The sequence below is a fragment of the Nannospalax galili genome, unplaced genomic scaffold, assembly GCF_000622305.1.
Source record: "Nannospalax galili isolate Female #2095 unplaced genomic scaffold, S.galili_v1.0 scaffold846, whole genome shotgun sequence".
NCBI classification, from domain to species: domain Eukaryota; kingdom Metazoa; phylum Chordata; class Mammalia; order Rodentia; family Spalacidae; genus Nannospalax; species Nannospalax galili.
In genome coordinates, this window is record NW_008356458.1 from 3,481,110 (window position 1) to 3,508,425 (window position 27,316).

The 27,316-nt window shown below is 44.2% G+C and overlaps 1 protein-coding gene across 17 annotated transcripts in view; it reads left to right on the plus strand.

Moving 5' to 3' along the window:
* Itpr1 (inositol 1,4,5-trisphosphate receptor type 1) overlaps positions 1-27,316 on the plus strand; it is a 376,735-nt gene that overhangs the window by 333,623 nt on the left and 15,796 nt on the right. For 16 of the 17 annotated variants that reach the window (XM_029556903.1, XM_008854568.1, XM_029556904.1 and 13 more), the window contains 6 exons: positions 1,243-1,407; positions 6,394-6,589; positions 8,423-8,515; positions 9,707-9,846; positions 10,312-10,477; positions 13,733-13,893. In XM_029556903.1, the coding sequence (XP_029412763.1) occupies positions 1,243-1,407; positions 6,394-6,589; positions 8,423-8,515; positions 9,707-9,846; positions 10,312-10,477; positions 13,733-13,893 (921 nt within the window). Of the gene's footprint in view, positions 1-1,242; positions 1,408-6,393; positions 6,590-8,422; positions 8,516-9,706; positions 9,847-10,311; positions 10,478-13,732; positions 13,894-19,144; positions 19,410-27,316 lie in introns of those variants that run through there. The other variant, XM_029556910.1, reaches the window with a different exon arrangement.

A 27,316-nucleotide genomic window follows, 5' to 3' on the forward strand; every position in this document is an offset into this window, starting at 1 on the left:
TGTCCGTTGCTGACTTCCTCACATATCTGATTATCAAGGAGCTCACTTACACTGGCCTACAGATTAACTGGCAGAATTTCCCTGCGTCTGGGGCCAAGGGAGCTAGAATAGCAGAAGATGGCTTTACCAAGTACATTCAAAGAGCTTTCTCTCCAGCCTTCTCTTGACTCAAGATTTTCTGTTAACCTATTAGTGGAGATGGATTTATAGGCATGGTGTTTCTGTCCAAGGTAGGAATGTATTATCCAGTGGATCAGTTAGAGTCCCTTCAGAAGTAAGCGTTAGGAAGCCTTGACCCATGCAGGGGAAAAATGCATTGGTTCATTTCATCTTAGAAATTGTGAGCCTAGTTTCCTGTATAGCTGTTACAGGGGCTCGGACAGTGGTATCAGGGCCCATTGCCTCCATCCCTTCTTTCATCTCTGACCTCTGTACTGGTCTGGTCTTGTACTCTGTGGTATGGTAAGAACATACAAGCTGCTCCAGAGTGTATTTACACTCAAATTCAAGGGGAATAGAAAAGAACAGAATTGTCTTTTGCTATAATCTCAGAGAAAAGCCCCATGGATTTCACTGGCTTCGTTTGGTTAAAGCACCCATGCCCACCCAATCATTATACTCAGTAGAATAGAATATTATGATTGGCCAGGATGGAGCCCAGTCCAGACCTCAAGAACTGATCCTTAGAAAGGGATGGATTCCCCACAGGAAAATCAGAAATTATTCCCAGAACAGAAGAAGAGAATTCATGCTGGCACAACTTATTTTTGTTTCTCAAGAAAATTGTCATTTTTCTTATGAACCTAGAACCAAAGAAAGACAAGAATTGTCCAAATCTTATTAAATTGCCATTCTGTAAGATCTAAAACATAACCAATTTAGAGAAAGCTTCTAATCATGCTGATCACAGAGTTGTGGATAGAGATGACTTCTGCGTTTGACTAACACATATAAGAATGTTAGAAATGATTCATCTCTCATTTCGAAAATCGTAATTTCAGTATGTGCTAACTTTGTTTTTGCCATATACAAGCACTACTTGATTACTGGTGCTCGTGAAGTTATTTGACTACTGTGTAATTTGTAATATGCCTGAAAAGCAAAGTAATGAAATGACTTGGGGCTATAGGTCGGTTCTAGGTGGGTTTGGTTGGGCACTCAGTGCCGATAATCCCTGAGAGTTCTCATGCAGTTTAGCATGATGCACGTCACCTGACTCTTCCCACCATGGTCTGTTCCCAGGTCTGCAATAAAATCATCTTTCTGATGAGTTTTGTGGGCAACTGTGGAACATTCACCAGAGGCTACCGAGCCATGGTTCTGGACGTTGAATTCCTCTATCATCTGCTGTACCTGCTCATCTGTGCCATGGGCCTCTTTGTCCATGAGTTCTTCTATAGTCTGCTGGTGAGTACCAGGTATTCAAATAGTTTTCATGTGGAGAATTGTGTCTTCTCTTACCACAGACCCTGCCTTTTAATGGCAGCTGGTATGCCTGGTCTTACAAGGTGAAGCCCCCACTGCATGCAGTCTTGCAGGGGAGGGGAGCGGCATCTGAGAGGAAAGTGACACAGAAGACAGGGCAGCTCCTGGGAACTCTGTAGTGCACAATCCCATTGCGTGCCCTATGTGGCACATCTGTTAGTTTCCACTGGCGGAAGAGGCTTCCGTCTGGTTCAGATGTTTCCTGTATATGTGTCTGTTCTCAGACTCAAGCAATGTTTACCAAGGGGGGGTGTGCTTCAGCAACATTATCTACAGCACCATGGGACCCATTTCTCAATGAAAACATGTAATGATGAGAGAAAAGACTCCTGACAGTAAGCTTGATAGAAGTTCTCTCATTCCCATGAAGCCAGGTGGTTAAGGCTTGGACAGTGTATGAGTTCATTCTGTCCCCTTTCTCCTGAAGAGATTGTTACAAATCAAATAGTGCCTTGCTGCCCTGTAGTCAAAGAAAGTCTAGACCCGAAGAGTTGGAGATAAGCAACTTCCTTGTGTATACATGAAGCATAAACTTGACCTATCAGGAAAACACTAGAAATATACAAAAATATGATGATCAGAGATGACCAAGGCTTCAACATTGACAGAAAGAAAGAGAGGGGAAGGAGGGAGGGAGACACTTAGACACTACAGAGTGGAGAAAGTTCTTTAAGGAGGTGCTGACCATATAGTTTCTAAGCCTCGATTTCCTCATTTACAAGTGAAGAGAACAGTGTTTCCCTCACAGGGTTACAGTAGGGACTATATTCAGCTGTTCATAACAGAATCTTCACAAAGCACAGCCACACTATGGCTATCTATTATTATCTTTGTCATCCTCTAGGTCCCTCCCATTGAAAGTATCATAAAGAATTCACCAGGATTAGCTCATTCCATTGTGGTAGATGTTGGCAGGCTAAACCGAATGGATTGTTTTCTCTAATTTCAAAATCCATCTGGCTCAACTTTGAGGTTTTAGGCAAAGTGGTCTCAAAAAATAGTTGTGATGGCCATTATGTGGCCTATTTTTGTCATTCTGTATCAGAAATTTTTAGTCTTTTGTCTATTCTGGAACCTTTCTGTGTCCTGCAAGAACGTCCCTGGATGGGGTTCCAGCTTGTGAGTCAGGGGAATCTACATCTGCCATTCCAACAAACTCCTGTCCTTCCTGGACAAGTGGCAAGGTCAGTGAGTGCTGTCTCTTGAGGAGATTTCCCCTTTTGAACAGTCCCATCCTTTCTGGTGGAACATGGCTCTTCTTCTGTCTCCCTCCAGTTGATCTCTTTTCTTTCTTTCTTTTTTAAATTTTTATTTACTTATTGTTATTTTGTGTGTATGAGAGTTATGCCTACATGTATGTAAGTGCACCACTGTCATACAGTGTCAGCAGAGGACAGAAGAAGGTGTCAGATCCCCTAGAACTGGAGTTACTGACAGTTATTACCCTCTATGTGAGTGCTGGGATTCAAAGCTGCATCTTCTGCAAGAACAGTCAGCCAGTGCTCTTAACCACCGAGCCACCTCTCCAGCCCCCAGTTGATCTCTTTTTGCATCATTTGCAGTACCAGTGAGTGCCCTTCCTGAATGCAAGGAATGAAGTGAGTGAGACAGGTAATCCCAACTCACAGCCTCAGTTTACAAAGCAGTAGTTGCCCCTCTTCACAAGTGGTCACTGTGTGTTCCACACCCTCATCACCCCTTTTGAGGTAGATGATATCTTCCAGTCACAGTTGAGGAGAATGGGCTTGGTGTGTCGTTAAGTAACTTTTGTCCTGAGTCACACAGTAAGTTGATCCTCCAAGTCCAAACCTAGTTCACCAAACACAGACAAGTCAGTGTCTCAGTGTAATTGATATTTCATGTTGTATTCAGCACCATGCTTTCAAATCTCTCACCTATCACAGAAAGACAGATGAAACTCCAAGCTCCCAACATGTTCCCTGAGCTCAGTTCCCCTTATAGAAGTGCAGTAGGGTCAGTCCAGAGACAGTCTCTCCTGTGTGCTTCTGGACTTTTCTGAGCTTTGGCTTGCCTGGGGCCTCAAGTTTCATGCTCACTTTAGTGACCAAAGCAGTACTGGATGGGTCTGTTGAGAACCTAAAACCCAATACAGAACTGTTCAAATTATACCATGAAGAAGGAAAGCCCCCCCCCCAACAAGAAAACCCTGAGTTTTCTGTGAAAGGAAGAAACTTCCAGCACAGAAAGGCTTCAGGTGGTGAGAGCTCCCTCTGCAGCAGTCCAGGGAAGGGAGAAGGAACCACCGTGATCTTGTGGCCTAATTAAAATGCCATGCCCCCCCCCCCGAGACTAGCTGGACCTAGTCTGAATCCTACATTCAAGTTGTATTCTTAGAAAAATATTAACACCCAGAGATGAAAATGTACAAAGTTCATAAGCAGGCAGGTAACAATGAGGAATCCAGATGGTCAGTAAACATGGAGTCATGTTCCTCTCTACCTGCTAAACTGAGACAAGCTAGTTAAAACCTCCACAAGTCCTGGGTTTTACCTGTCATGACAGAAAAGGTTAAAAAGCACAGTTCCCAGTCTGGTGGCCATAGTAACACAGTGGGTATACATGTGTACCAGTGGTAAGCGTAAATTGCTTTGGCATGCTTAAATGGCAGTTGGCAGTATTTTTCTAGTATAATATGTATTATAAGTTTCCATTTCTGGAAATTAGTCAAAAAGCCATAAGTAGGCAAGCATGTGTATAACTATATATGGTGATATTTGTCATGGCAGTATTTATACTAACAATTGAAAATATCTTGAGTATTCAAAAAATGATATTGTATGTTTTTCCATATAATACTATGATATCATTGTGACATAAAAAATGTTCATGAATGCTAACTGAAGGTGGCAATATGCCAGTACTACAGAATTTTTGTAATAACATTCATATATTACATCTGTTCAAAGTTAGAGTAACTTGATTAGATGATAGAATTATTAGCTTTTCTTTATATTTTATCTTTTCCAAATTTCCTACATTGAGCACTCGTCATTATTTTTGTTAATTAGAAGAAGGTTTTCACTTTTAAAGAATGTTTGTTGTTTTAAAACCAGTAATAATTGGAGATGAAGAGATGATTCAGTGGTTAAGAGCACTGGCTACTCTTGCAGAGGACCCAGGTTTGATTCTCAGCACCCCCATGGTAGGTAACAACCATCTATAACTCCAGTTTCAGGGGATCTGACACCCTCTTCTAACCCTGTGGGCATTGTATGACACAGGGGCACCTACCTACATGCAAGTAATGTACTCATTCGCATAAAATAGAAATAATAAATATTTTTTTAAAGATCAGAAATAATTGATAAGTAAAAACCATTAGAGTCTTTTCTGTGATTTGGGCTACTGAGATGCTATGGTTCCTACCACAGAAAACAAGCACCTTTTGTTGGTGGTGTGCTCTTGATACTTCAGACTGAGTGGCTAGATAATATTTAACCAGCATTAACAGCAGCACCTGGCCTTTTATGCGCTTCCATGGACTAAATGCCACTTCTTTGCTTCCTTTTACCAACCCTGCTTCACCCAGTTCTTCCTACAGAACTAGTTTCTGATACAGATTGGGGTCAGACTGGCAGAAAGCTAACTGACCAGAAAACAACCTCAGATTAAAATTCTAAACTGGAAAAGATTCTGAAATAGCTATTTCTATCCACTTTCCTTTACAAATGAGGAAACTGAGGTCCAAAGAGGTTGTTTTGGTCAATATCTTGTTGCAAATTACAAGCAGAGTTAGGAGCCCAACTACTTTCCCCATGACTGACTTCACTGTGCAGTTACCCAAGACTGCAATGGAGTCTGAACCATTTGAAGACATCTAGGCACCAGCACAGAGACCACATTAATAATAATAATAAATCAAAACTAGCCTTCACCCAAGCCTGGCAGCATGTGAATGCTATAGTCCTAGGTGATCAGGAAGCTGAGGCAGGAGGATCAAGAGTTTTCTGCCATCATAGGTAACCTAGAAAGACTCCATTTAAAATATATGTGTGTATGTCTTTGTCTCTGTGTGTAAGAGTTATTCCAGAGAGTTCTCTTCCTGTTGTACCCCAGCCAAGTGGCTATGACTATAGTTCTTGGAAGTCTGACGGCCTCTAGTGCTTACCTATACCTTCAGAGATCCTGCCTCCTCTTGAACCTAGCTTCTTGCAGTGAACATGTCCCCTGGTAGGGGCCAGGCCTAGCCTGTGAACCCAGTGTGACTAGGGAAGGTAGATAAAGAGGTTAGGCTTCCCGGCATGTCTCCATTTTGAATGTCCTTGCCACCCACTGTACTCAATGACCGTGACCCAGTCTCTTTGTCAGGAAGTTGGTAATTACCATTTATTATACTTACACAGCATATAAGTATGCCTGTAGGCTAAGCACCATATGTACATTGCTTGTTTATTCTTCATAATAATTCTAACTCCTCCAGTCTGCAAATGAGGAAACTGAGGCTAGAGGCTGGGGACAGCCAAAGATCACAGTGGCTGTCAGAAGCTGAGCTAAGATGTGAATCTCAGTAGCCCAGGGTGCTTTACAGCTTGGACTAGCTTGTGACATGAATGCCCTCCCCACTAGATACTGGGCTCCAAAACTATTAGATTCTAAATGGATGGACTCATAAACCCTCATCACTTTCCTCTCTCTTGTCTATTGTCTACTTCTGGAACCTCTAACATGCTCTGTCTGCTACTTGAACTTGTTACTGTTTCCCAACCCTCCCCCTTATGTTTACCTCAGTTCTCACAATGAAGACGATGTTACCTATTAAAAATATAGAATGTTTCTGAATTTTCAAGAGGGTAAATGGTCTATGCAGCATGCTTATATAATGGGATGTTGATCTAAACCTAATGTAGAGGCTTCTTTAAAAATTGTCCTATCATTTTATTTTTGAAGCTTTTCGACCTGGTATACAGAGAAGAGACTTTGCTTAATGTCATTAAAAGTGTCACCCGCAATGGACGGTCCATCATCTTGACAGCAGTCCTGGCTCTGATCTTGGTTTACCTGTTCTCAATAGTGGGCTATCTCTTCTTCAAGGATGATTTTATCTTGGAAGTAGATAGGTTGCCCAATGAGACTGCTGTTCCAGGTGGGTTTTTTTGTTTGTTTGTTTGTTTGTTTGTTTTACTATTCACATGATTATAACTGAACTAGAGCAGATAGTGATGTTAGCAATGCAAGCCAAGCGTCTCTCTAACACCAGAGTAGGAGTTGTCAATATAGGTCATTCTCGTGCTGTTCAAAGGGTGATGTTGAAAATCATGTCATAAGGGTAACTGACCATACTGTCCATGTACTAACTTTATTCATTAAAGCCAGGCATGATGGTACATTCCCCTGATTCTAGCACTCTGGAGCCTGAGATGGTGATTGGTGCATTTTCAGGTCAATCTGGCTTCTACAGTAGCAACAGTCTGCCTCAAAAACACAAACCAGGGGCTGTGCAGATATCTCAGGGTTCAAGAACACTTGCTCTTCTAACAGAGGAGCAAAGTTTGCTTCCAAGCTCCCATGTTGGGTGGCTCACAACCACCTATAACCCCAGCTTCAGGGGATCTGACATCCTCACTTAGCTTCTGTAGGTACTACATTCATATGCACAAACATACACACAGGCACATAATTAAAATTATTCACTATTGTCATATTTTCAACTATCACTTTTCCATAAAGTATTTTGATCATATGTATGGAAGGCATCCCCTTGACTTAGTGAACCCACCCCTAGTAATTTATACTTATGGGAAAAGACCTGCTGAGTGTGTGTGTAAAAGCAGAGATACCTAAGAGAATGTTCACTACAGTTAGGAACAATCTGAACATTATAGAGCATTTCATTAGAAAGTCTGTCTGTGGGGTACAGCCCCCCCACCATGGGGTGCATCTTTATAAACCTTTATGGGAAAACACGGATAAGATACCATGGAAAATTACAGAATAACAATAATAAGATCATACTTGTAATAAAAGATTCATATATATACCATTTTGTGAAACAAGGTCTCATATAGCTCAGGCTGGTCTCAAACTCACTATATAGCCAAGGATGACTTTGAATTCTTGATCTTCCTGCCTCCAACACCAAAGTACTGGGATTACATGCATGCACCACTGTGTGTGTGTGTGTGTGTGTGTGTGTGTGTGTGTGTGTGTGTATTTTCATTATGGACAGGTAAGCGGGTAAACAAATTACTATCAGTGGCTATCTGGGGCCTTTTTTTTTTAAGTGCATGCAAGTTTTACGGTGAGCTTCTTTTACTTGTATACATAACAAAACCCAAATTGATTCCCTATTTGCAGATGATCACATGCTACAGTGATATCCATACCTTCTTTCTCAGAATAGCTGCCACTACTTAGGGAAAAGTTCCTGGTTATAGAACAGGTAACCAGGCTGCCTGAGCCCTCAGGATGAATGGAAGTGACTGTGACCCACTGAGCTAGGCCACCTGGCCCTCCCCACCCAGATTGTACATCTTGACACAGAACTCCAGCCTTCAGTTGACACCTAGTGGCACTTTAATGTCCCTTACCTTCAGGTTCTGAACTAAACCAGCCCAGGCCCTGAATTTCCATTCATGCCCACTCTTGCTTCTCATGCAAACTTGGTCCAAGTCTTGCTGGAATCTGAACACTTAGTAGTATTTCTCCAAGAGTTTCAGCTGTTTGTCTTTAAAGACAGAGAGGTGCTATTTAAGTGCGATATTTCTAGTAAGCCTACAGAAATTGACATTTTTGGCTTTTTTCCCATCTGGATCACCAAATGAACGTGTAAATCACATCTCTACTTTGAATTTACATGCAGGATTGGAGGGTGTTATTTATGTAAAGAGTTGTTTAATCAGCCGTGAACTGAGGACTTCAAACATTTTAACCATATGCTGCCAGATTGTTCATCACAAAATTCCCTTCTCTCTCCCAGAAACCAGCGAGAGTTTGGCAAGCGATTTCCTGTACTCTGATGTGTGCAGGGTGGAGACGGGGGAGAACTGCACCTCTCCTGCACCCAAAGAAGGTAAGACCTCATAGCCACCAGCCCCAAGTGACTGCCAGACGCCTGTGGTGATGTACGAGATGCAGGTGGTGTTGGAAGCAGATTAGAGGAGATAACATTGTCAGAAGTCAGGCCAGCAACTGGGAGAAGTTGGAAGAGAGAAAGGAGGCAAAGGGAAAAGGAAGCTGCATGTGAAGAAATGATGTGCCTGTTTGAGCCACTGTTGTCTGAGACTGTGTGGTTCTGTGGGAGGTAGCAATGGAGGGGGGGAGGCAGGCAGGTAAATGTGTGATCACTAGACCAATGCCCTTTCAGTAAGGATGCAATACAGAAGATAAGCAAGCAGAGAAATACTGAGAGAAGGGTACATCAACTAAAAGAGGAGGCCTGGGTAAAGGAGGGAGGGAGGTATCCCAAAGGCATTAATGGTAAAATTACTTTGGATTGAGAATGAGCATGTGGCAAGAATTGATTCCAGAAAAGGACAGATGTTGGTGGAGTTGATGTCAAGGCTGGGCACTGAAAGTGCAAAGGATGACTATAAGCTGTAAAAAGGGAGCAATACTGGGACTACAGCTCAGCGGAAGAGTACTTGCCTAGCATATACTGGGCCCTGGGTTCAGCCCCCAGTAGTACAAAATAACAAAATGAAAACAAAGAATGGGGAGGATCAGAGGAGATCTGTGCTTTAGCAAGATGATTCTTAATGCAGCTGAAGAAGGAAGGCAGGCAGCAAACTGTGGTATAAACGGTGTCCAGTATAAAGCTGTGGGTGCAGTGGTCCTTCTGTAAATCCAGCCGTGTTTCCGTCTTCAGAGCATCCCCACTGGAGAACCGCGTAGAGCCTTCACCTGGGAGATTAGATGCCTGCAGGCAACAAGGAGACTAGGAGACTAGATGCCTGTAGGCAGCTTAGCCTAAACCAAAAGACTATTTTGTTTGCAAGTGGAACAGTTTAACATTCTCCAACAATAGGTGGTATCTGAAACTCAGAAAGAGGAAGGGCAATACTGACTCAGCTTAAGGAGTTATCAAGGTTTAGTAGTGGAAACAGCACTGCCTTACTTCTGAAAGCAAGTATCTGAGTCTTGGTTCTTATTTTATTTCTTGTGACTGCCAGCTGGAGACATGGCATTTGGGAAACATTGCACAGAATCAAAGTATCTCTTTCCCCTCACGTTTTCACTGTGTTATGTCTCGCCCTGCTTATAGAGCTGCTCCCTGCAGAAGAAACGGAACAGGATAAGGAACACACGTGTGAGACGCTGCTCATGTGCATAGTCACTGTACTGAGTCACGGGCTGCGAAGCGGGGGCGGAGTGGGAGATGTGCTCAGGAAGCCATCCAAAGAGGTAAATGGATCCCAGGGGGAAGAAAGGGCATAGGGGTGTGTGGGGGCTGCCAGTGGGGGCGTGCTGCGGCAGTGTTGAGTGTAAACTGTCAGTGCGGAGGACAAGCTGAGAGTGAGTGTATGTAGGAACTAGTCAGTGCCCCCTCTCCCGTCTTCATGTTGAGACTGTGCATCATGGTTAACTACATGGGAAGAGGCAATTGTGTTCCCATACTCTCTCATCTTAGATCTCCTTTAAGATTGGGTCTGGCTTCCCCTATTTCTAAAACCTTCCTAGTTCTGCCCCCCTCCTCCAACAATTGGAGAATTCACAGTATAGACCCAGATGAAAAGAAGCATAGTTGTGGGCTTTAACATTTGAAACCCAATGTAACGCCTGGCCAGGTGGACACCTGTCCAACTGGGCTCCAAGCTCTGCAGAGGAAAGGGCAGTGTGGAGACTGCCTGGCTGCATCTTCTTCTGCAGGAGCCCCTGTTTGCTGCAAGAGTGATCTACGACCTTCTGTTCTTCTTCATGGTCATCATCATTGTCCTGAACCTGATTTTTGGAGTCATCATCGACACCTTTGCTGACCTGAGGAGTGAGAAACAGAAGAAGGAGGAGATCTTAAAGACCACATGCTTCATCTGTGGTGAGCATCTGTCCGTCCTGGGCAAGCAAGCCACCAGCGGGGAGTAGAAATGTGGCCCCACATTATGTAAGACAAATGTGTCTCATTGCCTTTCTGTGGCTGAGTTGCTTGGTCCAATGACTAAGTCAATTAGAGAGGAGTGCTGTTGTCCAGCTGCACCCTGTGGACATCTTCTCTCCTGGCAGGATCAGACTTTGAGAGGAGTGGGGCATGGCAGCAGCCCACCTGTGATCTTAGCACTTGGCAGGCTGAAGCAGGATGATCAATATGAGTTCAAGGCGAGCTTGAGGATATAGCAAGTTCCAGGCCAACCTGGGCTACTAGTGAGATCCTGTCCCAAAGAAGGAGGGAAGGAAGAAAGAAAGGGTGTTTTTGTTTTGTTTTTTACAGTAAGGTGAAAGTTAAAGGCTTGGGCTTGGTGCTTCAGATCTGGATTCTGATCCAGGTTCAGCTGCTCATTACCCATTACCCGTGTTCAGTCACTTACTCTTCTCTAAATCCTACCCCTTGCCTGTAAAATGGGTGGTATTGCTATGCATGTATTGCTATGTATGTATCGTATGTATGTATGTATTGCTGCATTATTGTGAGAATTAAGAGAGAGATTTTACATAAACCTCCTGACATACACCCTGTCATACTGCAGGCCAGGTAGGGAACTGCTGCATAAAATAAGTGCTCACACTTGTCATCCTGACATCCAGAGGAGGCTGAGGCAGGAGTTCAAGACAAGCCTAGGAGACACAGTGAGTTTGAGGCCAGCCTGGGCTATGCTGAGACCCTGCCGCAAAAAAAACAAATAAAAGTCAGTGAAATAAAAACAGGTGCATGGAGGTACTAAAAAAGTCACTTTCCGTATAACTACAGGAAAATCTATGCAAATGCAAACTAATCATGTGGGAATCTAGAAGCTGAGTAATCATTTCAGGATTATTCATAATATAGTTACTAAATATATGAATTTCTTTCTGGCATATACACTTAAAAATATAAGGGTTTTCCTTTTAAACATTTAAATTCTTTGCTATAAAGACTCCTTAAGACCTATTTTTTAAACTTTTCATTTTGATATAATTTTACTTACAGAAAAGTCATGACTAGTACAAAGAATTTCTTCATGCTCTTAAACATGACTCCTCAATCAGACATTGGTACTTATTTGCTTTTCACACACACACATGAGTTTTCTGAACCATTTCAGTGTCAGTAGTTGACATAATGCCCTCTTGTTCCTAAATATTTCAGTATGTATTTTCTAACAACAATAGCATTCTCTAATATATATCTGCAGTGTAAATACCAAAATTGGGAAAATAAAATAGATACAAAGTGATACTCTATATATCTTACTTCAGGTATATAGAGGCATGGTGTAGCATGCCTTCAATCTCAGCACTCTAGAGGGAGAAGCGGGTGGATCTCTGTGGGTTCAAGGCCAGCCTGGTCTACATAGTAAAATGTAGACCAGCTGGGGCTACAGAGAGACCCTGTCTCAGAAATAAACAAAGAAAAAGACCTCACCCTTCATCCCAGCAGCATCCTTCACCCCTTTTACCATCATTGACATCTCTGAAGAGCATTAGGCAGTTATTTTATAGATGGTCCTTCAATTTGGGTTTCTCTGGAGTTTCCTTGTAAGAGAATTGAATTCGTGCATTTTCTTTATAAGACTATCAAAGGCATGCTTTTCTATCCATCTCAGAATGCCATGCCAGGAGACGACCTCGTCCAGTTCTTCTTACAGCTGTTGATGCTCACTTTGATCACTTGGTTAAGGACCTAATTGCCAGGTTTTCTCCATCACACAATTACTGTATGGGAAGATGCAAGAACGCTGTCTAACCTTGCTTTGTTGACATTAAACTTTCGGTCCCTAGCTTTAGTATACAGTGATAATTCTTGCCTGAATTATTATTTACTTCATTATTCTTGAGATAGCATTTCACTATATAGCCCAGGCTGGCTTTGAACATGTGATCCTCCTGCCTTAGCCTCCCAAGTGCATGTGCCACTGTGTTTAACTGTTTGATGCTCAGTTCTGTCATGTACTTTCTTAAGAAATTCTGGGCTCAGATTCACTCTGTACCTTCCCCAACCCAACCATATAATCAGCCATTTCTCTAAAAAGTCCTGACTTCTACATAGTAGAAAGCACATTTGGAAGCCTTTGTTTGGGGACTAGGTCTGCTCATTCCTATTGGTACCATTGCTCCAGGTCCAGGGAACAGATCTATGGGATGGGGTGTGTGTGTGTGTGTGTGTGTGTGTGTGTGTGTGTGTGTGTGTGTGTGTGTATGCATATGTATACACATACAAACGTGCAAATGGACCGTGTGTGTGTGTGTGTGTGTGTGTGTGTGTATGCATTTGTATACACATACAAACGTGCAAATGGACCTATACACACCTACATCAGTTTCTGTATCTAGTTTCATATATATAAGGAAAAAATGTCAGATACCTCTAATTCTAGTTCAGCATCACAGGGTCTATTTTTATCTTCCCCCTCTGTATTTGTGCTCCCTTCTTTAAGGTGAGGAATCCAGATCCCATAATGACCTGAAATTTATTTCTGCATTTACTCTAAAATACATAGAAACTAATTTCAGAGTGGCTGGCCCAGACCTCTGCAAAATAGAAGCTTGCCAGCCCGAATCTAAAATTTGTTTGAAGTTACCTTGTTCTCATTTGGTCCCTATAAAAACATTACCATGTCTACATGTTGGCATTTACCTAGGAAGAGAGAGCTCACATTCACTGATTGCTGTGTGTGAGCCTGTCACTCGTAGTCTCATTTAACCCCTGAGCACCATGGAACCTGGATGGCAGGCTTCCCATGCACACCCACCAAGGCACATGACCGTTCAGTAACAAGCAGGAAATAGCAGATGAGATATTCAGACCAAGGGTCTGGACAGGGTGATGCCCACCTGTAATCATAGCACTTAAGAATCTGAATTAGGACTTTGAACCAGGAGCTCAAAATTATCCTCAGCTACATAGTGAGTTTGAGGTCAGCCTGGGCTACACAAGACCCTATTTCAAAAAAATTAAAATAAAATACACCCCAGCTGGACCAAATACACACAAGTGGGTGTGCTCACAGCCTGTATGCTCCTACCATAATGAAAGAATGGTTACAAAGCTGACAAAATCCAACTCTTCATTCGGATAAAATAGTCAACTGCCTCATCTATATTGACTTTTCTCTACCATGGCTGCTCAGTGAAGTCTGGGGTGTTCTTTATTTTGTAGGCTTGGAAAGAGACAAGTTTGACAACAAGACTGTCACCTTTGAAGAGCACATCAAGGAAGAACATAACATGTGGCACTATCTGTGTTTTATTGTGCTGGTGAAAGTGAAGGACTCCACAGAATACACTGGACCAGAGAGTTACGTGGCAGAAATGATCAGGGTGAGTGGGAAGGTGCCCTGAAGATGGGGCAGCCTTGGTGACCACTGGTCTGTCTGCTCAGCTCAAAGTCAGGTCGTGGCACATGTACTGGAGCCACATACGAAAAACCTAGCATGTGGTGTTTACTGAGCCCTCTTCAGTGCTCTGTGCACCCTGTATATTCTCTTGGATTCCTCAAGACCAACAGCCCACTGTCAGCCTGTTATTCCCAAGGAAGGAATGCTGAGACTAGAGAAATTGATACAGAACTATCTAAGTGGAGCTGGGGTCTTAACCAACATCGAATTCCACCTTGCAGCCTAGTATCTGTGTTATAAGCCTTTCCTTGATACTGCTGCTTGTTTTGTGTATTTGTTTCTGAACCTTCAGCTTCAGTAGGCCTGGCTTCTAAGAGCTGTCTTACATGCATCATGATCATTAAATGTAGTTCAGCATGACTTGTTTGTGTGGCTGAGCCTAACCTTCTGGGAGGCACTCTGTTAATCATCTAGAAGGGATCATATGAAGAGAAGAATCTGAACCCCAGATTAATCTTCCTACTGATGGGAAGTGTGGATGGCTGTGTCCCATGGGGGTGGGTAGATGGCTGCTGTAAGTGTTCGGAGCCCTCTTCTCCAGTAAGGCTTTGAAGAGGCGCTAAATGTGTGCTCTGGGGTCCCCGGCCAGCTGTCCTTTCCGACCTGTGCTTTCCAAATTCATTAAAATGTTCAGGGTGTGTAGCAAAGCAAGGAGGCATCAACTGTGAAATCAGGGAAACTTTATGAGTATGGGCTCATTCCAGAGAGAGCCATTGTCTATGAGAAAGGCTCCATGATTTGCTGCCCTCTTCCTAGTTGCTAAGGACTTCCATACCCTGCCTGACAATGAATTATCCTGCTCACACTCTGCTGTGGTTGTGCCATGCCTGTGACTTTCAAGCTTTCCATGTTAAGGTGTTCAAATCGGGTCTGTCCGTGGAAGCAGCATCATTTGTATGCTGGGGTGGGTAGACTTTGAATTGTACTGCTGGCAGGGCCTCAGTAATGTGGTTCTGGAGGCTAAGAGGCACAGGTCCTAGGAGGCCACTGCCTTTGGTAATTTGACACCCTTAGAATCTCAATAGTCACTTTTCTCATTGCTGTGACCAAATACCTAAAAAGAAGCAACTTCTGGGAGAAGGGGCTATTTTGGCTTACAGTTTGAGAGGATACAGTCCATCATGGCAGGGAAGTGGGAGTGAGAGGCAACTGGTCACGTTACATCCACAGTCAGGAAGCAGAGAGAGATGAATGCTGGTGCTCTGCTTTTATTCAGTCCAGGACCCTAGCCCATGGAATGATGCCTCCACATGTAGGGTAGAATTTCCCACATCAATTAACGCAGTCTAGAATCGCCTCACAAAAGCCTCTCAGGTTGACAGTGTTAACCTTCACAGGGTGCAATCCTTTCTTCTCAAATTTTAATCACATAGAGATTTTATGACAGTATAGTTGCAATTCCAATTTGGACTGAGCAGTCACTTCTGGGACTTAACCATTTCCACCAGCCTCCTGGAGTGCCAACACTATAGGTCTTTGATTCACCTTTTGAGCAGTAAGTATCTAACAGAAGATACCAGCCAGGGGCAAAAATAAGGTAGAGGTCCAGTAAGATGACTCAGTGGATGAAGGTGTTTTCTGACAAGTCTGATTACCTGAGTTTGATCCCCAGAACCCAAATGGTGAAAGGTGAACACAGACTCCTACAGGTGGTCCTCTGACCTCCACCTTCGTGCTATGTCATGAATGCATGTGCCCATGTATGCACATACACACACATATATAGACCTGATTTGAATATCTTAACACATTTATAAATAAATGTAAAAACTACTTTAAAAAAATAAGGTGGAGAGCAATAGAAGACACCTGGCATTGACCTCTGGCCTCTCTACATGCACACACATCCACACACATGCACACATGTGCACACACATGCACAGAGTATATTAGTTGCTTTTCTGTTGCTGTAATAAAACACTGACCAGGAACTACTTGCGGAGGATAGGATTTATTTCATCTTACATATCCAAGGCACAGTGCATCACTGAGGAGAACCAAGGCAGGAACCTAGAGGTAGGAGCTGAAGCAGAAATCACAAAAGAATGCTGCTTACTGGCTTGTTCCCTCTGGCTTTGTACAGCTACTTTCTTATCTAGCCCAGGCCCACCTGCCCAGGAATGGCACCACCCACAGCTGCCCTCCCCCATTAATTAGCAATTAAGAAAATGTCCCACAGACATACTCACAGGCCAGCCTTATGAACACCCAATTGAGGCCTCTCTTCCCAGATGACTCTAGTTTGTGTCAAGTTGACAAAAACTAACCAGCACACAGAGCAAACTCCAAACACACAGAGATTATCAAGATTGGTTATATGACTATTGAGGAAAAATATTACCAAGCTTTCTGTCTGTAGCCCTCCTCACACATACAGTCCTTTCACATCTACATTTGGTCACTAGGGGAGAAAGGGATGAGGCACAATAGGAGAAAAGCCTTCTGAAAAGTCTGGAAAGAAGGGCGATAAGGAGAGAAGAGCCAGAGGTGGGCAGACAGAAAAAGGAAAAACAAACATAAAGAAGGGGGGAGGGGAGACACAAGTTCAAGAATGAGGATTGTGGTGGCTTTTTCCTCACTGAGAAAACCCAACATGAGCACCTTGAAGAAGAGAATTTATTTTGGCTCATAGTCTCAGGTGTTTCAGTCCACGGTTGACTGGCTTTCATCACTGCATTGTGGTAAAGCAGCGCATCATGGGGGAAGGGTGTGGCAGAGCAAAGTTACCTCACAGAGACAGAGAGCAGAAAGACATGGTATCATTTAAAGGTAAAGTGTAGGCTAGGGAGATGGCTCAGTGGGTAGAGTATTTGCTGTATAAGCACGAGAACCTGAGTTCAGATCCCCAGTACCCACATCAAAAGCAAGAAGAGCCAGCTATAGATTGACCCACTGATTAAGTCAGAGCTCTCTTGATACAGTCATGTCTCAATGATTATATCAGCCAGAGAACAAGCCTTTAGCATATGAGCCTTTGGTGGTTGGGGTCAGGGGGACACTTCACTGAAGGACTGTAACCAGGATGGATGTAGATGAACGAGCAAGGCTAGAGTAAGCACCCTGCCTCCACCCAGCTTAGAAGGTGCTAAGGCAGGTTTCAGGAATTACCCTCTATAGCATATTGATGGGAGACAGCTGCAAGGTGCTGGTAAGCCCTGATCAGAAGGGAGCAGGCTGTGTGTAAAGAGGTAAGGAATGCAGATGTAGCCAGAACCGGTTCTTACAGGGTCAGGATGCTCTAGCTGAATAGTCCTCTGATTATTTTCCTCCAATGGTTGACCCAGCCAATAAGCCCATATTTCTCAGCCTCCACGCTGACACAAATCTGTCCGACCTACATGGACAATGACCCACACTCTTCTCCTCTCTTCTCTCTAAAGTGTCTGTTGTCCTATCTTTAAATCTTTCTAGGGCTAGTTCTGAAGCTTTCTATTAATCTTTTTACCTTGTGGTCATAGAAAAGTCTAGTGCCCTTTGAGGCTTCTGTCTCAGTCATAGAGACTTACTGGAGTCTTGTGAGCAGTCAGTTGACTGGGATTAAGAGCCGGAGTGACCGCTTTCCTGCTATGGCAGCCCTGTCAGAGTCCTCTACGTATGATGCACTGAGAGGTCTGGCATTCATTACACTTCCCATCCATTCCATGCTTTGATTGGATAAGACGTCTTGTCAGAAAGCCTGAAAATCTGTGGCATCAAAGGGTTCTTATTGGCGTTGCTGGGAAGCCAGATGTTTGCATGCTAAGAGATGGCACTGAAGAGTGTTAGAGCTGCCAGCTGAAAGGCAGAGCCTTTTGGCCAGTGCTTGTTTGCAGTGGTGACTCAATTTGGTGCCACATGAATCCCTGATGTGGACTCCCCAAAGAGACTTGGCCGTAGCAGGATAGGATCTGGGGATGCTCAGCTTCATCACTCAAGAGTGCCTCCTGGGTCCTCAGAGCTGCAGTGGAGCAGGTCACATGCCCATGTCTTAACTCCATGAGGTTATGCCCTATGGAGGCAGCTACAGCCAGGAGGAGAGGGCTCCTGAAACTCCCCTCTGAGGCACACCTCCTTCCCACTGCTTCTGGGAGGGAAAGCTCAGGCCTTCTGTGTAACAGGCCAACCCCAGGAGACTGCAGTTATTGCCAGGTAAACGGCAGAAAAGGAACAATTGTCGAGCCCTGTCAGAGAAGGAAAGGAAAGTCTATCAGGGCTCACTACCCTTCTATATACTCTGTATCCACTAAAGAATCATTTAGACAGGCTCTTCTGTGGTATGTGTCCTCAGGAAAGCTGCCTCTTACTTGAAGAGGGATGATTAATTCTTCCATAGTTCTCCTTTAGTCCATTGGCCAACATTCCAGAACTTCCAGAGGACCTGTGGAGTGACAACTGCTAAAGGTCATGCAGGAGACCCAACAGTAAGGCCTCAGGTGGCCATTCAGAAGATGGAGGAGCTTCCCAGTGCCCCAATGATAGCACCTTGCAGACAGTAGCACCAGGGTTGGAAAAGGGACTTCATCTCCCAAAGCTAACATCTGGTTATGGAGTCTGCTTGGGAATCGTGTTGAGGAGAATTCTGTGATGCCCAAGTTGACTAGCTATGAATGAATGGAGATGGATAGGTAGGATGAGGGGGTTGCCTAAGGATCACCTGCCTACATTTACATCCCAAAGGCACACTTCCTCCTTTGGTGACTGCCAGACTGTATAAAAATATGACAGCTGGGTGTGGTGGCTCACACCTGCAATCCAAACACTCAGGAGATGGAGGCAAAAGATCAGGAATCTGAGGCCAGCCTGGATTACATGAGACCTTATCTCAAACAACCAAACTTCTACGAGACAGGCTTACTAGGTCAGGTATATCTCCTTGCCTTGTTCCTTCTAGAAACTACAGTCAAAGTGACAAGGCTCCCCTCAAAGAAAAGTTGCATATTTTCTTGCCATCCCTAGAGAAAGGGAAAGAAGGAGCCTTTAAAGAAGCTGTACCTTGCAGTTTACAAATTCATCCAGCCATTTCCTACAAATTAAGTTTCACTTCAACATAGGAGAAGATCATGTATTGTAGCTCTCCTTTTTCCATTCCCTCTCGTGCTTTACTGGCGTGCACCGCTATGAAGCCCATCCCTTCCCAGGGATTGGATCTGGGGATAGAAAATCCTGATTTAAGAGTCTGCTCTTTTCCTTCATAGGTGTGTAACCCCCAAGTCATAGGACATCACTGACCTGAATGCTGTATAAATTGAAGTTCATACCACCTCACACATCTGTCTGGGGATAGACAGATAAGTCCAGGTGGGTGGCAGAAGGGCAGGGAAGGCAAAAGCTGATGGGCAAGCTTAGAGCATAGCAGCCAGAGAACAGAGGACCACAGGGCAAACAACAGAAGAACTTCCAGAAGCTTCCTTTCCTGAAGTTCCAGGACTATGAGTGACACCTTGGCTGCTGGCACTTGCCACAAAGACATCTTGAAATTAATAAAACTCTGTGTGGCAAATCCCTGCCTTGCCCCTTTCTTCAGTATCAAATCACCAGGTGTTCTTGAATTTGGAGGCAGGACGTGGTTGACCTTGTTATCTTCTTCATTGAATGGGCAGAGAATCTTTCCACGTGTTTGGAACTTTTGGTGCCCAGAACTGGGCTTCTGTTGATTCAGGGAGTGATCTTGGAGTTCTCAGATTGTATCCTGGGATTACTCCTAGTTCATTGGTAGAACTGTCTGTCTCTTGCTTGCAGCCCCTAATGGTAGAAGGAGAGATGTTGCAACTCAAAGGCCTGGGGGAGCTCACTTTCTTCCCTGACTTCTACCCCCCATGGAGATGCAGCTTAGTGGGAGAAATGGTGTCACTTTGTTGCCTCGGTCCCTGGGTAGGCTAGGACTGCAGAGTGACTTCACATAGCCCCTAGCAGTTCAAGGATAGAAGAAAACCCAGGTTGCTTTTCTACATAGGAACTTGAGTGGTGGAGCTAGCCTAAGGAGTTTTAGAAGTATTCTATAAACAAGCAAGCTTTGTTAAGTTTGATCTACATCTGCATTTGCACCATCACATATGTGCTACATGCCCTTTTGTGTGATTTTTGTACCATTTGTCTTTGCTCTGTGCCCACAGAAGTGAGGATTTGTGTTATTCTGTAAATGATCATTGGAAAGGCCAGGCTATTGGATAGGAATCCACTATGGATTATTTGCCTAGGAGTATTTAAATACTACACAAAAGGGGACATCATAAGTAGAAGATCAAATATGTGATTCCCAGCAAAGATGCACGGTCCATTTTTCTACAACAGTCAAGTCAGTGTAGGAGCCTAGATTTTTCTTCAATGTTAGAAGTTCAAGAAACGTTAAAAGGAAGATTGCTTTTTTTAAGAAAATATATTTCTTTTAATTACTAAATATAGATTTTTCACTTATGTATCTTGGAATTCTGCCTTGTTAAGTCTAGATTTTCAGAGGTGTGTTTCTGAGTGAACGACATAGAAAGTGTGGTGACTGGATAGAGTATTTATTGTTCATCCACTAGGATCCTGAGTGGTTCTCTGATTACATGGCCCAGAAATGGCTGAAGAGAATGTGTCTACCCACGGTGACCCTCATGGTTGGAGTAGGCAAACACTGCTGGAAGTTTGGACTGTGCTGTGCTCAGCTTCCCGGGGCTGACTGCATAGTTACTGCTCGTTATGGGCTATCTTTAATCAACTTGCACACTCTAGGTGCACAGTCTTACTTCATTCTACATGCAGCACTGTGTTTGTGGGAACCTAAAGCTCAGAAAGGTGGGGCAGCCTCCCCACAGTCACACAGCTGGACCAGAGCTGCTGAATCACCACTCAGCCTCAAGCTGTCCTGACAGGCACATCCAAGTGGGCTTACAGGTATGATTATCTATGCTGGTACACACGGCCCTCTGGATCAGGAGCCTGCAGCCTTTGTCATCTGGCTGCCTCATCAACCTAGTATATGGAATTAATCACCTTTAAAAGAGGCAGAAAAGGCCCAGTGGGGGTAGGGAGAAAAGAGTGAAAGAGAATCTCCAAGGTAATGCTGGCTGGCTGATGCATAAATCAGCAGGCCTAGAGCTTTGTGGTTAGATGGGGTTTAATTCTCAGAGCTGTGGACTGCCAGTACAGCTGCCCAGGTGACCTAGTGTTAGAGTGTGGAAATGACAGGAGTTGGGAAAGGGTAGCTTGAAAAGGATATTTTTGAAACAAATATTAATTTTCACTTGCTAAAATATGAGAAATACCACTACCCTCACTTAAACTTGACACAGAGAAGCATGTTCCTTGGTGGCCAGATCTGGTGAGGGGAGGGGGCGTCTAAGAACCAAGAGGAAAGATGGAGATCAGAAAACCACAGCTTTCCACACCCAGATGACTCACGCCTTGAGCTTAACTCCTTAACAATTAAACATGAGAACGTCTGATCCACCATCCCTTAAGCCCCACAATGGCTTTCTCACAGCTGTGGTAGGTACCTGTCTGTTAATCCCCTCTCAGGTAGTAGGGATTCTACCCAAGAGGGGGAGGCCCAGTGGCTTGGCATTCTTGGGAAATGTTTTCCTTAAAACCTAATGCAATTTGCATTCAAAAAGCAATGTAAGAAAGTTTTTCTTCTTCTTTTTTTTGGCCTGAAAAAGTCTGCTGGGTAAATCTCCAAAGCAGATAAATTGTATTAGCAAATTATGCAGTAGGAAGCCTCTGAGGAGCCACTGGAAAGAGACTGGAAGCTATAGGAGATCAGACCCCAGCACTTGTTAATCTGTAGTTGATAAGAAGAGAGATACACACAGGAAGTAAACAGGCAGAAAGCAACAGTGTTAACAAGGGCAAAAGATCAAAATGGGAACTGCGTGCCACTTATGCCTCCCTGCCATGCCCTTCTGTTAAAGCAGAACTGGCCACAGTCTTGCACTTTGCTTGACCCGAGAAGAGGGGGTGCTACATACTGCAGACAGTAGCTTTCTGCCAAGGGTAGTCCAAGGACCAGGGTGGGGAGTAACTCAGGCCTGGGATGGAGACTCAAGGTTCTTTGTAGATCATAACTAGAAAAGGTCAGATTAAGGCCCTGGACATCCTGGGAGAAAGGGCTGCCCAATAAGAAAGTGGCTATAAATGTCATACAGCTACCCTGTGGAGTCTCAGCTAAGGAAGTTGGAATTGGAGCCCCTGCCAGTCATGCAGGCAGGGCAGCAGAGCTCAGCACCACCCTGCCTGCCTTTCCCGAGTTTTCACCAACTCTGCTCTGTGCTGACCGTAATGTGACTTGACACCCTTTCGCTTCATGCACACATATAGTTACTAGGTTTGGACTTTGATTCTAGAAATCAAGGGAGGATGTTGGGAGGAAGGGAGTGCCTTAATAAATTCCTGGGAATACAGATATCAATATTTCAGTTCTGCAGCACCATAGCAACAGCTTTGTGCCTAGCCTGGGAAGCCACAGCATGGGTTGAAATGTCACCTATGCTCAAAAAGCCCTTAGCTGCCATAAGTGAGGAGACAGTCTGTGCTGCCCTCTAAATATGATTCCCAGAATGCCCCCTGGAGTTAGCTGACACCACCGGCCAAGTTCAAGAATATCAGGGTGAGAGAGAAGTGGAGAGGGATTTGGCACTGACTTCACGGTAGCTGGAAACTGTGTGTCAGCACCATTGGACAGTTCAGGCCTCCCCGCCAGCCAGTTAGCCAGCCTCGCACCCCACCCCTCTGCACTGGAGCTTAGGTTCCTGTGGCAGCAGCTGTACCGCACAGTTGCTGAGGTAAAGTTTCCCCACCCAGTCTCATAACATGTTCTGGCCTCTGGTATAGAGGGGGTAAAGCCACCCCATTCCTCCTGCACATTTCTTGGACAACTTTCTGTGTGTTGGGAAGCATCTGGCCCTCAGTTCTTTATGGAGCTCCCAGTATGCTCTGGATTTTCCACAGCCTGACGTGTGGAGGGTGTGTTAGGTGGTTCCTAACAGGAAAATTAACAGAGCCATCATCTGCCCTAGAGGATCTGAAATGTTAAAAGAGCATGAGAAATGGAGGCCGCCTGACACTCTGGTCTCTGAGTCTGCAGAGTGCCAGGGCTGTGCTCAGCAAGGGTTAGATGGGTCCCAAGAGGATTAGAGAGCAGCTCTCCCCACCAGTTGATTGGAACAAGGATGTGTGAATTTACATGTCTGTACATGCTTGTATACACACAGAAAATATTTGCACACAGATACATACATTTCCCTCAACAAGATAGATCTGATAAACTAAAAAAATGCATTCTGCCCCATCCATACCTTAAACCACTCCTTTCGTTCCTTCATCCACTGCAGAGTCCACGGGCTCCCCACTTACCTTTCAATTCCACACATCCTAGCTGCATCTATAACTCCTTTGCCTTAACTCCTGCATTCATTCCTGATGAGCCTAAACAATGACTTTTCTGACAGAACTAACTGCAGTGTCATATTACTATCAAGAGATGTGAAGCCATTAAAAAAAGTCCTTATAGTTCAACCTGGAAAATACCCTGAATTGGATTGTCTTTACAATGTGCATATATTTGAATCCTTTAAAACTTGTCACTTTACAGTGAGGCTTGCCTGCTGAAACCCTGGGGATGCAGGAGGACTTAGGTACTCCCGCCATCTGTACTTAGAGGTCATATAGGTGGGCAAGACTCCAACTTGTCTTTACAGGCCTCCCCTTTAGTGTTTGTGCAATAAGGAAGAGGATCTCTTGTGTCACTGTTAGCTCTCAAATTCCATGGCATGCCTTTCAAAGTGGTGTCAACAGAGAGAAGGGATGACCTGTGTGATCAAGCTGGCAAGTATCTGGGGTCAGGGTGCAAGGGGGCAGGGTAGGAATAGGAGATCTGGAAAAGATAGAGGAGTCTGGAAAGCCTGAACCTGGTTAGGTGAGCTCTGGCATGCATCCTCTAGAGTGGGCATCATCTCTGCAAACCACTCTCGGGTCAGTAGCTCTTCAGTTCCTTGGGGAGCCTGTGGGCACCTTTCTAGCCTCCTTTCTCAGAGTGTCTAGGAAGGGCTGTCCTTGAATGAAACTGTTTCAATCCTGAGTTTCCCATACTGTAAACCTGTCAGATGAAAGTGTGCAGATACAACACTGTGGTACACGAAGCGGCTCTTAGCTCATGAGCCTATGTATCTTTGTGTCTATTCAAAGGTGAATGGAAGTACTTCCCTCACTGAAACAAAGCAAAATACTTTAGGAAGCTGCCACAGTAGGCATAAAACAGACGAGAAAATACTGTACTCCATTAACACCAGATCAGAGTTTTAAAAACTAATGCAATCTTGAAAGAATCAGAAAACCAGTAAGAACTGCCAAAATCTCCATATGTAACAACTGGGAATGTTCTGGTAAATCTCTCAGCTAATTGAAAATGCAAGGGAAGCTGCCTAAGTAGCATGTTAGAAGCCAGCTTGGATACTGTTTTCAAGAGAAAGGCAAGTTGCCTGATGGTCTCAAAGGGGCCAGCCCTGCCTTATTGGTCCACCTTCCTCTCCTCTCAGACTTCTGGTTTCCTCAACGTGGCAACCCCAGTTGCCAGGGACCCAGGTGTGTTACTCTCAGTAGTGAGCTCTGCCTTCTCACAGTCCCCAAGGGTGCCCAGGGAGCACTTCACCTGTGGCCCCAGATTGACTTGAAAGAATGATTCTGCAGCTGTCTGTCTGTGGGATTTCATCAGGAATGGGTGCGGTTCTGTCTGCTGGCACAAGCTGGTCTTTGTTGTGCTGTATCATCCAAGAACAACTATTAACTGAATCTGGGAAGGGTCATAGGTCATTGCAGCCAGCTGATTATATAATATGGCCTATTTTGGTAATGTCATTTTGAGCTCAGCCACAGAGCCAGACTAACACCTCAACTTGTGAGCAGCTTGGACAATCCTTGTGTGGATTGGTTGGTAGAAGATAAATTGCTGTCTCTGAAATCTTTTTTTAATGGTTTTTTTAAAAATTATGTATTTTTATTTTATGTGTATAAGTATTATAGCGCACCCGTGTCATGCCGTGCCCTCGGAGGACAGAAGAGGGCATTGAATCACCTGGAACCAGAGTTACAGACAGTTGTTAGCTGCCATGTGGGTGCTGGGATTCGAACCCCAATCTTCTGCAAGAGCAGCCAGTGCTCTTGACTGCTGAGCCATCTCTTCAGCCCTCTCCCAAAATCTTACCCTGGGCGGGGCGGGGGAGGGAAACTTCACACAAAGTCAAGTTAGTATCTGAATTATGATGCTTCTATAGGAGCCTTGTGACCCTGAGCAGGTGACATTATTGGTTTATGATGCTTTGCACACAGCCTTGCAGTTTATGGGGCACATTCACAGCCATTTTATCCTTACCATCACCAAGTACAATAGTTGGTGATCTCTTTTCAAAAAAAAAGGAAAGGCAACCTGGAGCTAAATGAGCAACTCACTCCCCTGTCCTGTGATACACAGAGACACACCTCTAACTCTGTCTCTGATCCATTACTCTTTCTGCAGTCACAAATCTCTGGTAGAGTATACAGAATCTGTGAAAGATAGCAAGATAGAAGTGATTTCAGTTGACTGGATTTTTACTGATATCTGATTTGGGGCTAGCAGAGAAATTCCAGGTATAAGATCCATATTTTCAGTTAATGAAGTTTATTTGTTGAGCAGTTTTAGATTTTCAGAGAAATGTAACAGCAAGTGCAGTCTTCCCCTATACCATTTTTCTTTCTTTCTCATGTCTCTTCGGTTTTCCCAGTTAATATTCTGCATTACCGAGGTGTATACATTGCAGTTGACATGCAGATATTAACACAGTATTATGAAAGTGCATAGTTTATATGAGGGACACTGTTGGTGTTGCACATCCTATATGTTTAGACAAATGTGTGTCGTGTACAGTATCATACAGAATAGTGCAACTGCCCTAAAAATCATCTGTGCCTCATCTGTCCATCCCTCCATTCCCTCTGAATCCACTGAACTTAGATCCAAAGTTGGGAACAATCTATTTGTTGGGGGTTTTGATGTATAAGTGTCAAAGACACTAAGCTTAAAGATGTGGGTTTTATGTTTTCTTGCTCTAGCCTTAGAAAAATTAATTCTAAAGAATAGTCACATTCTACATTAAGTGTAAATAGCCCAGCCTAACTCACCAAAGAGACTGATGGTTTAAAGTTTGCTGAGCACCCTACAGTCCTGCTTTTGCTAAGTATTATCTCCAGTCTCCCTCCTGCTCAGAGGAGTTTAAAACCCTGGGGAACCCAAGTCTATTTTCATGGCGTTCCCTTTACCCTCTTTTATTTGTTCGAGTCACTCTTCTTGTGTGGTAAGATACATAGAGATGCAGCAACCATATGAGTTGAAAAGATGGTCTTTGCATCTAGAATCTCCTCAGTGGGGCTTCTCAGGAGTGAAGAAGCAACAGTTCCATTTTTTCTAGAACGTATCTTCTCTTTTACCCTCCATTCCTCTTCCTCCAAATGTCATTTTCTAGTGTGGCTTTGAAAGAACAGCTCCCCTGCTCAGGCAGTAAACAGAATTCTCTACCTGCAGCTTTCTCTGAGGTGATGGATTCTCTGGAGACTTTCTTAGAACAGCATCTTCGCCTGAACCTGGGAAGAAAACACCTGCTTCTCAGAATGATTAGCATTTGCATCATACAATCCATTCTACTGCTCTCCCCCTCTGCTCTTCCTCTCTCTTTCTCTGCCTCCCCTCCTCCCCTCCACACACACACACCCTCCCTTTCCAGTCAAGGACATTTTGAAGTGGTTGGTCAGTGCCGCCCCCGTGTCTAAAACTTCATTGTTTGCCTTTGCAGGGACTTTTCCAACTTTACCTAGAAAAGAACTAACCAGAACTTTAGCACTTGTGGTCAGCCTGCTTCCGGCTGTGGCTTCAGTTAGTTTATGTGCTCTGACAGAGGAAACACTTGCAGTGATGGGAACTGCCTGACTGGATTGTGGGAGGACCGGGGCAGACAGTGCCTCATAGCACTGGCATGCAAGATGCCAGCAGCAAAGGGAGTGAGGGAAGCAAAGAGGGCCATCTCAGACCCTGAGTGGCACATACCCCCCTCCAACGGCATAAGTCCCCTCTCCTTGTGCCAATACATGGATAAACAGAATGTCTGAGTTGAAGATGACTTTCCCAGATATGCAAGAGAAACCAAGACAGTGTGACATGGTTTCGATCCTGAGTAAAATTCAAGGCAAGAGTCTAGAAACATGGCCAGGTCTTCATTCATATTGTAGCTGGTGACTGAGCCACAGCCGTGGGTGACAGGCTCAGACAAGCTCAGAGCTTTGTAGGAAAATCTTAGTGGAATAAAAAGTCACAGGATCTCTCTCTCTCTCTCTCTCTCTCTCTCTCTCTCTCTCTCTCT